This window comes from Temnothorax curvispinosus, unplaced genomic scaffold (assembly GCF_003070985.1).
Source record: "Temnothorax curvispinosus isolate PA1 unplaced genomic scaffold, ASM307098v1 QBEX01010053.1, whole genome shotgun sequence".
Lineage (NCBI taxonomy): Eukaryota > Metazoa > Arthropoda > Insecta > Hymenoptera > Formicidae > Temnothorax > Temnothorax curvispinosus.
The window spans coordinates 218805-228908 of record NW_020219833.1 but is presented as its reverse complement, the minus strand read 5'-3'; the positions used below and the strand labels follow the sequence as shown (position 1 = coordinate 228908).

Genomic DNA, 10104 nt, shown 5'->3' with positions numbered 1-10104 from the left:
ATCTCTTCCCGATCGCAGAACATGCGGAGAAACTTGTACCACATTTATGTGAGGATCTGATGTGAGGACACTTTGACAATAAATGAGTCATATACATTTTTTTTTTAATTTCTGGAATAAGTATGTAATTTGATTCAGTCTTATTGAATATACAAATATATTCAAAAGTATTTAACGTACAATTCAAAAAATAAAATGATTTTCTTATAATGGGACTCAGTGAATGTTAAACGATCGAAGTCTTTAAATAGAACAAAATGTACGCAAGCGAATTGCGTTTAATTAGAAAAAAAAATGTTCTTGAAAAATGTTCAATAACCATCATAAAAATTAAAAAAAATCAATGGTCTAGAAGTCTAGACATCGTCATTTTTTATGATGATTTTCGTGGTTGCACGGTTTTCATCTTGCATGGTTTTCCCAATCTTGAGCGCTTTCCGCGCCATGGCCATTGCACCTTCCTTATTTTTGTGACCGCCGACGGACCGACCAGAAACCACATGTATGGCGCCTTCAATTCCACAAGCTTCCACAAGAGTATCATTGCTCAAACCGCCCCATGCTTCCGGCAATAACATTCTGTACTCGGAACTGTTCAACTCTACCGGCATGCACTCAATCCAATAATAGGGTCTAACTTCAAAAATGACGTACTTTATTGATGGCGACACGTTCATCTCCTTTTCCAAATGAAACAAATACTCCTTACACGACAAAGGTTGCGACATCGTTATTATCTCTCCGCTCGAATCAATCTTACAAGAATGTTTTACATTAAATGATAATCGAAAATATATCCAAAACGAAAAGACAAATAGAGGGTCTTCCTTACTTCAAATCGACTCTCCACGGCGCGTCGCATGATTTTTCTCGTCGGTAACAAAATGTTTTTCGTGCCGCGCACAATTTCTAAAAATTCCTCCCGAACCAAAGCCATGGCTTTCTCAAATTTTCTCTCGATATTCACATCCTGATTGTACCCATGATGTAAATGGCTGTACCACTGAGGACTAAGTCTGCTTACGCGCGAGCTTAAATCGGTAACTGATCGATACCTAAAACAAATGGATATGCAATAATTCTGGAGAAGCGTACTGCGCAGCATATAACATCACAAGGGTCCACTTGCAATGACTCTGCATCGTACATCGGCACACCGTTAGCTATAGCATCGATTTCCTTGATTAGCGTATCATAAGTAATCTTAAAGATTTCATCAATGACTCTGTCTTCTGTTATGTCCGGAAGTACACTCCTCAATATCTCATGACCAAAATGGCAGTAGATTAGTCCCGCACTGCTTAGTTTTTCTGTCCAATTGTACCCTGGGTTCTTCATAATGGTACTCAGCGATTCCTGGAATTCTCTGATGCAAGAAAAAAAATAATAATATGACAAAAACAGAGAGATTATCTTTAATGTTATATCATTAAAAAATATGTTATTTTACTTCATGCGAGAATCGTATCGATGTCTGGAAGGATCATACTCGCCGCCAACATTCACCACGATATCACAGGCATCTAAGACACTCGGATTTCGAGATCTAAAAATTTAATTGCATATCTATAAATTCTGCAACTTAATATTTCCTATTCATTTCGTTTCGATATTATAATTTATGCCAATTCCCTTTCTGGATTTTAATGCATTAAAACTTTTACTTGATAGGAAAATTGCGCAAATATTGTACACAATAATTGTATCATTCAATTAAGAGCAATTTCACAATTATTGCACTAAGATAATTCGCCATAACTCAGCAATTTTGTCATAAAATTTCTGAATAATATTTGTACAAAAATTGATAAATTCAATTTTAGATTTAAATTTTGCACAATTATTTTGACATTTAGGAAGCAAATATAAACGATACATAACAGTTACATATGAAGGGGTAAAAGCCATAGTGGTGTAAGTCAAATTTTTTAAGATATTGGTTCGTGTGCATAGATGCAATCTATACAATATATAAATTGGCAATATTTTTAAAAATTTGACTTACATCACTATAACTTTTACTCCTCCATATATATCATCGTTCATCATATTTTACATACGAAAAAGGATACCATCTAACGGCAACTCAGCAAATACAGAATACTAATTACGTAATACTGGGGCTCAATTCTTGAATTTATTCGGAAGAGAAACGTATGCACACATTCTGCTCTTACAGAAAGGTTGCAAGTTGCTTGGTTCTTGTGGCTTTTAGTCAAGCAACTTGCAACTTTTGCTGAAATATTATTTAGAAATAAATTGTGCAAATATTGATAAATATTTGCACAATTTATTTCTAAATTTATCTTTTTTACTCCACATTGGAAGGAAAGTGCAGCCAGTTCAGCAATAGAAAATAGATCCTATATGTTTCAATATTTGCAACAATACTTGTAAAAATTTACATCATTGTGCAAATATTTATCAATATTTATCAATATTTATCAATAGAAATTTACATCATTGTGTAAATATTTATCAATATTTATCAATATTTGCACAATGATGTAAATTTCTACAAGTATTGTTGCAAATATTGAAACATATATGGTCTATTTTCTATTGCTGAACTGGCTGCACTTTCCTTCCAATGTGGAGTAAAAAAGATAAACTCTAAACTAGTTCAGCAATAGAAAACAGACCCATAATTGCAACATTCCAAATATTATCCAGATTTTGTCATACAATTTTATATATAAATCTGTTTCTATTACGGTTGATTTTCAGTTGAGGATGATTACCTCACTATAGACGCATCCTTGTACTGTGGTAGCAGCTTTAATAGTGCACAGGCAAAAACCCCAGAGCAATAAAAAGATCCGTCCTGCGTGCCGATCCTCACGGTCGATTTTTTCGACATTGTTTTTAGAGCAGTTGAGTAAACACGCTTCTCGCCACGTGAGAAGGTTGGGAAATCCGCCGGAAAGCGCGTTTCTTGATATAATCGACTGAAAGCTCGGATCATTACACTGAATTACTCAATCTGATGTTATATCAAGTAAATAGATCAAGTAAATATATCGCTATTTAACGAATCCTTATCAGATTGTAGCGAAACATGAGTTCTCCATCAGAAGTTTTTTTTATTGAGATTAGGTACATACCTTAACGTTGCACGTCACAGAAGGTACGTCCCTTATTATATTAGGAACTCGACTTCTTAAACTGACTTAAACCGACTCCAACTTCCAATTTTTAACCAGTGCATGCACAGTGATGCCAGACGGCAGACCGAACACCGAACCACAGATATACATCAATATACACTAAACTGACTGAACTGATCGAACCAGTGGCACCAGTGCTGCAATTTCGTGGGATGTGAGTGTGTGAGTGAAGTGAGAGCCCTCAATTGGAACGCCACTAGAGTCCTGTAAGCTGTAGGATCACTATTTCTAACGTCTGTTAACCGACCGTTAATTATAGAAATAGCCAACTTCTATTGACTATTCTGAAAAGTTAACGATCGATTAAAAATTAACAGATGCTAGAAATAGTGGCCCGTGTGTGTAAGTATATCATGGATGTGATCATTGTGCTCGTGTGCGATGCTGCAGTCCTGACATCACTGACAATGATTATAGCACGGATATGAACCAAATAGCGTTTTATCATCTCGAAAAGTGGATTTGGCGAATTTGGCTACGTAGTTCTACTTTCATGATAAAATGGATGTAGAGGCGCTGCGAATTAGCACAATTTCAGAACTCGCTAGATTCGGCTAGATCGCCGGCGCGCGGCGTGGCCGTTTTTATTTTTCTCTCTGATTCGTTTTATTTCTGTACTTTTCTTCTTTATTTCTGTATAACACTTTCTGTTTTTTAACTTCTTGACATTCAACTATGATGATGCACAATGCTAATTTCATCTGCTTCAGTTTGAGATAACGGTTATACGGATTATTTTATTGAGTATTTGATATATATATCTTACGTAAAGCAGCGATGGTTATTGTTTTCGCTTTTTTATGTTTATTTTTCGTCATGTTTTTAATTTCTGCTTACAACTGTGAAACTTGTGTACTTAAATCTCGAATCCTTTCTTCAAGATTTTTATTTTTGTCTAAAAGTTTTAGGTTCAGTTGCTTTGGCATTTTTAATTGCATTAAATTATCGTCAATTCCTTGCTTTCTGTAAAATACTTTCTATAACAATATATACTAACAACTTAAATATGATTGTGATTGGAAATATATATAATAATAATTTTAAAGAAACATTTAGCTACATATACCTACACCTGTTGTTTTATCGCTTTACTTTGCTCTTCCATATTTTTTGTAACTTTCTCTTTCGTACCTTGTAAAGTATCTCTTTCTATGTATATTCTTTACAGCTTCTTCCATATTTTGTGCAACATCTGTTTCTATTTTTGTTACAGTTTCTTTTTGTGATAAACGCTGCTTTTGTTGTGCATGCATATTATACAAGTTCTGTAGATACAAATGACTTTCCTCTGAAAGAATATTGTAAAGTATTAGTTTCATTTGTACATTTGTAAGTATATTTTACATGGTTCTTTGCGAAATAGTAGAGAACTTTTGTTCAATTTGACCTAATTTACGTGTGCACGAGTGATCTGATACTTAAATTCAAACACAGTATAATATATAATACAGCTGTATACGTAACAATCTAGAAAATATTTACGGTACTTTAATTTTTTTGTTAATTTTCTTGCTCTGCGACATTCGACGTACTGGTTTCTTTTCTAGATTTAAGAATTTTGTTGGAATAGATCCCTCTATTAATTTTAACATTTCTTTGACTGGTTGATTTTTTAATCGTGGTTTTGTCTTCACAAGCGCTAAACAATTTTCCTCAAAATGGATACTGCATATTGTTGCTATAAATATATTAAATCATGATTGTGATGTAAGTAAACACATGTAAGTAACAATGACATTGGGTTGAGTTGGAAGTTAAAACACTAACCTACCATCATTTTCTTGTTAACTTACCCGCATCAACTTTTATATCACTTTCTTTCCTTTGGCAGGCATTAAGCCATTTCTGACGAACAGCTATTTCTCTTGGAAACCTATGAAGTTTAATGTTTTTCGACGTAGTATAATGCGTATTACTCTTGCAATTTTTAATACTGCACAACGTTGGCATGGCTTTTCTTCGCGAACAAAATACAGTATGTAATATTTAATAAAAATCTAATAAATTTGATATATTTGGCATAAGTCTATTTGTTTTATAATGTTTTACGATCGCGAGAGATATTTTTTCGAACTTGTTACGACCATCTAAGAAATGTGTGCAACGGCTAACACAAATAGACACAAACTGTCCTGTCACATTATGCGAGAAGCCATATTACTTCTTATATCTTGGACAAATTTCTGATTGGTCAGAGGAAAAGACGACTACGTATTTTGGAAAATGCTACACCAGTTTTTCTTTCCAACGTGAAAAGAAAAAGAGAAAAGGTAAACCGTGCAAGAAATTCAGCTGAAATAAAGGTCTCGAAAAAAAGTACGAACGGTCTTGTAAAGGAGACTTTCAAATGCCTATAATTCAGAAACTAATCTGACTATTCATAAAAAGTTAACGAAATTTGAGACTTATTTTATCAGAGATACAAGAACTACGACCATGTCGCAAATTTAAATTAAATCTTGCGGGTTTCTTTATCCCACAGCGCTTTATCTCCTACTCCGGTTTCTCCGCCGTCGCCGTCGGCTCTGCGGCGAGGGGACGATTCGCTTTCGCATTTTATTTCAGATTTGTGTCAATTTCAAAATAGATAATGTAATCAATGTAAATTATTATAAATTGAATGATATTGATTGATCATTTTGAACTGTATTTTTGCATTCCCACAAAAATAAAAAGTAGTTTTAAATTAAATTTAGATTAATTGCATTTTAATTTGGATATATTTATTAACTGTAGCTAAGTAACGTTAGTGACACATAAAAAATACATGATACTAATATAGAAATATTGTTATTTATGCTGATCTCTATACGAGTAGTATGTTATTGTCTAGCTCACAGTTACAACGCACAATATGCATGTTTATTTTCTTTGGCGTCCGAAGAATACCGAATAAAACAGCTAATTCAGCTTAAGTGCAGCATTAGTTCCGTTCTATTTAAAATCGTCTTTAAGTTACAAGATGTTATAGTAATGAAACAGACCTTGCAATGTCTTCAGATAAGTCGAGCCTTTCTATAGTCTGAAATATAAGATGGACTATGAATACAGTTCTAAGTACTTCTAAGTTGTAGAGACGTGTAATTTACAATACAAAAAAAAGTATGGGAGTTAGATTATATTAAAACAATTTTAAATAAAGGAACATATTCTTCCAGAACTTGACTTTTTTATTTTACACATATTTTCCTTATTGTTTAACTTATAAATGGTTTTTCCTTTTTAACTCAGTTTTGCAGTGTTGTTGCACGATTTTTTTTTTTACATTTTTTAAATAGCTATAAGCTTCTAATGATCGTAACGAAATGACATAATATCTTTAAATGACTATTTTACACGATTCTTTGTTGGCGACATGAACATTATAAAACACGCATGCCTTTTATGTTAACTTTGGTTTCGTTATCTTAATTATTTTGGTCTAATCAGCTTAAATTCAGCTTTCAAATTCATTATACTACTTGCTTTAGCACAATGTCGTGACCAGAGAGATATATTTGTGGATACTTTTTATTGATTTATTCATGACTTAGGTATTTAGAAACCTTTTTTTTTATATTCTTATTATATTCACAATGTATTACCAGATAGCCAAGCATTCCTTGGCATAAAAAGGAAATAGTGTTTGGTATAAGTTTCCCTTCAGTTGTCATCATATTGCTGTCACCGGACAACAGTAATTTCGTTTAGAGCAACTTAAAAGCATTATGCAGACAACGATTACCTTACGCAAACAAGCGGAAAGCTCGTAGCATACTTATTGCCATAAAAGTTGCCATTGCACAATCTGTTGGCAACCGTTTTGGTGGCAATAAAAGTCGGCAATCCAATAGGCAAATTGGAAGCCGCTTTCCTCAATATATATTGAAGGCAACTTATTAGCAGAGCAGTTTTAAGCAAATTGAAAGCAACCTGCGGACAACTTGCTATCTGGGTTGTATTATAACGTTTCTCCGTCACTTTTAGTTTTGTGATCAGTTATAATTTTACATGCTTTTTAATTATTGAACTGTGATTTATACATTTATAGATTTACACTTGAAAAAGACCAATGGTCGAATAATCGAAACGTCGTGACAACTATATTAAACAAAAAGAGTCCATGACTTTTATACTATTAAAGTTAAATACGTCATTACCACAGTAGCGATCTGAAATACAATGAGAATTTATTTCTTGTTGTTAATAATGATATAAAGAATTATAGGCTGCAGTCCACTTAACACTACAAAAATGATTTGAAGCATTCTTCTTCTCCTCTTTTTTTTAATGAAGAAAGAAGAAGAAGAAGAAGAAGAACGCTTCAGATGATTTGTATAACATCAAATGGACTGCAGCCATAATCTCATCTTACTGGAAGGAATATTGTCATATCCAGTTCAAAGAATTCCGCGGCAGTGAAAGAATATCTCCTATGATAAAAGTATAACATCATTTCGATTTTGTCCTGAAACCAATTGCTTTTGTTAAATTGTTACTTACAATCCGGCTGAGGAAAATGTAAAACTTACCATGCGGCATTTCTTGTTCGAAAAGGGTAAGCCATATTTTATCACGCGCTCTTCCACGCGATTTGCCTGAAACGATAGTAATAACATGCTACACGAGAGGCGACAGTTTGGTTTCGTTTATTCGTTTATTTTAAAGAAAATATCAAATAGTCGAACATTTTAATAAACACGAAAAATGATATTACAATAAAGCTCTCGGTTTTTACCTCATAGGTCGTAAAGTGATACATTGTGAACAAATAAATATTTTGAATCAATAAATCCAGTACATCTATAAAGAGTTCTTGTATATTTTTGTGCTGCTGCAAATTTTTTATGATTGTGTATGTAATTGAAATAAGTCCCAGTAATGTGGACATGAGGGTGAGCAAAGCGCCTATCCCGTATAATGCGTTTATCAGTTCGGCACTATCGAGAAGTACACCGTGCAAATAGCGCACGTCGTAAACCGTGATTTCGCCTAGCGATCCGGTTACCGGTAACTCCGAAACGTGAGGGACTATCGTCTCGTTCAGGTGACGAAAACGTTGGCGTATCAGATCCAGAAACATGCACATTATTAAGATGCGATAAGTGCCACTAACGTTAGGAACTACATTTCTCAACATGAATGATATTCCTTCCAATATTCCTTCCGATCTTCCTTCCAATATAGCATTACCGACGTCGTAATAAGACTCCCAACTTAATATGATAAACGTGTACACGAAAAACAGATACGTGAATATATGTTTGTCCTTCCTTGGATATTCTAATGCTATCGCCTGTTCGTCGTATGTCAGAAGTTTGTCAGACAACTGCAACAATTACGCGCAAAATGTGATAATTTATTTATGATTTGAATTTGCATATCATTTGTTTCACACATCCTAACTATGTTAGTTACCTTTAAAAAACGTTTATCTTTATCGAATTTATGGCAATACACGTTTTGTATACGAGAAATATACGAGATCAAAGACTCATTTACCTTAACGAAATTCTCGCTCCAAAAGGCTGCCACGATATAGTAAGGGGCGAAGGAAACAAAACCCATACTAGACTGCAGGATGTCAAGTACCTTGTCCTTTTTAGTTCTTTCAATAGGCGTATCGATGTACCTCTCATAATAATATATACCCATGTATAAACAATGAAATAAGATCCATATTATACAAAAACAACAGCTCCAGGTACTGCTCAATTTCAATCGGCCGTTCACCAAATTGCACGAAAATAAACCTAATGCTTTCTCGAGCATTATTAAGAGTTTTAGATTTCGAAAAGGCATTTTTTGCGTTGATTTCGTTGATATTGATTTTTGACACGATAATTGCTTTTGAGAGAGTTATTTTTAATAGAAAAAATATCTTTAATGTAAAAATATTATTAAATAAATTTATTGAGCTAAGCTAGCCGATTTGTATAACGACCGAACGATTGCCGTCACGCCATGCAACTGAATTTTACGTAGACATTATCGACTTCGATTTTTATTCCTTTTTATATCTTCGTCGAATCACGTTTTGCCGTTACGCACGTCCATACTTTCCGATGCAATTAGTATGATAAAAAACGGAGATTAAGATTGTGACAAAGCACCGACACAATCATATTAACGATCGTCAAATCGCGCATGGTACCCTAACGTTGCATATCCATTTACGACACGTCAACTAATAATAAAAAATGGCAATGGCATTCGTCTACTTAAAGATACGTGTCGCGTGTTACGGTTTCTGTTCCACATTGAATCACGCGACGCAAGTGTCGGCGTCGATATAGAGTCGATAAAGAATCATGATTTTGTTACATGCATTAAGCTTGTTCGGAATCTATGTCAAAGAGATACTATCAACTCGTCGGTTATTATATTGCGGACTAATGATTAAGCATGGTACACACATTTGCACATATTTGTCATAATATATGTCTCGATACGCGATGAATTTTTTTATTATATTTATTTATATTTGTTTTATTAGAATATATAGGTATCCACATCATAAATATTTTAATAAAGAAGATTATACCAGTATTATGAAATAAGTTGCTAATGACGCAACAATCTGAAAATAATTCAATATAAAAAAATTTAGTAGTAAAAATGTAACAAGTATTTATTTTATAAAATTATTCTTTCCATATATAATATTAATTTATTAATTTTTTATTTAAAATAAATTAATATTAATTTCAAATTCAATTTTAACTATTTTAGTTTAAACAAAAGTTAGTAATAATGATAATAAATTAATTTAATTAATTTCAAGGAAAATATTACTTACGGAGTGAAATAAAGGCAAGTCAATCGTGAAAAATCCTGCCGCGTCGAAAGACACGCAATTGTGTAAAAAATACGTTAAAGCACTAATTTTAGTCTAAAATGTGAAAACAAGTTAATGTTATACAAAACATTTCCTTAGATAATCACATTTTTTAGATAA

General features: G+C 33.2%; 2 protein-coding genes across 3 annotated transcripts; both read right to left on the bottom strand.

Annotated features, from left to right (window-relative positions):
• Positions 1-221: 221 nt before the first annotated feature.
• On the bottom strand, positions 222-3656 carry LOC112459685 (UPF0160 protein MYG1, mitochondrial-like). Of its 2 annotated transcripts, none has more exons than XM_025023933.1 (6): positions 3105-3656; positions 2742-2955; positions 1451-1546; positions 1148-1366; positions 833-1055; positions 222-755 (listed from the first exon to the last, which is right to left on the bottom strand). In XM_025023933.1, the coding sequence occupies exons 2-6, from the start codon at positions 2858-2860 to the stop codon at positions 357-359; spliced, it is 1056 nt and encodes a 351-aa protein (XP_024879701.1). In that variant the 5' UTR covers positions 2861-2955; positions 3105-3656; the 3' UTR covers positions 222-356. The 2 variants fall into 2 exon arrangements, with proteins under 2 accessions (XP_024879701.1, XP_024879700.1); XM_025023932.1 differs by having other exon boundaries at positions 2742-2948.
• A 3439-nt stretch (positions 3657-7095) lies between these two features.
• On the bottom strand, positions 7096-8898 carry LOC112459664. The gene is made up of 5 exons (XM_025023885.1): positions 8649-8898; positions 8263-8475; positions 7679-7744; positions 7522-7614; positions 7096-7318 (listed from the first exon to the last, which is right to left on the bottom strand). Exons 1-5 carry the CDS (start codon positions 8799-8801, stop codon positions 7277-7279), a joined length of 567 nt encoding a protein of 188 aa, XP_024879653.1. The 5' UTR covers positions 8802-8898; the 3' UTR covers positions 7096-7276.
• Between the last annotated feature and the right edge of the window lie 1206 nt (positions 8899-10104).

Excerpts from the sequence above, each read along its gene's own strand:
- LOC112459685 (XM_025023933.1), bottom strand. The coding sequence starts at position 2,860 with ATGTCGAAAAAATCGACCGTGAGGATCGGCACGCAGGACGGATCTTTT. Across the intron at positions 1,547-2,741 it reads AAGGATGCGTCTATAGTGAG|ATCTCGAAATCCGAGTGTCT; the intron begins GTAATCATCCTC and ends TTAAATTTTTAG. Across the intron at positions 1,056-1,147 it reads ATAGCTAACGGTGTGCCGAT|GTATCGATCAGTTACCGATT; the intron begins GTACGATGCAGA and ends CATTTGTTTTAG.
- LOC112459664 (XM_025023885.1), bottom strand. The coding sequence starts at position 8,801 with ATGGGTATATATTATTATGAGAGGTACATCGATACGCCTATTGAAAGA. Across the intron at positions 7,745-8,262 it reads TGAGAAATGTAGTTCCTAAC|GCAAATCGCGTGGAAGAGCG; the intron begins GTTAGTGGCACT and ends CTATCGTTTCAG. Across the intron at positions 7,615-7,678 it reads CGAACAAGAAATGCCGCATG|GACAAAATCGAAATGATGTT; the intron begins GTAAGTTTTACA and ends AATTGGTTTCAG.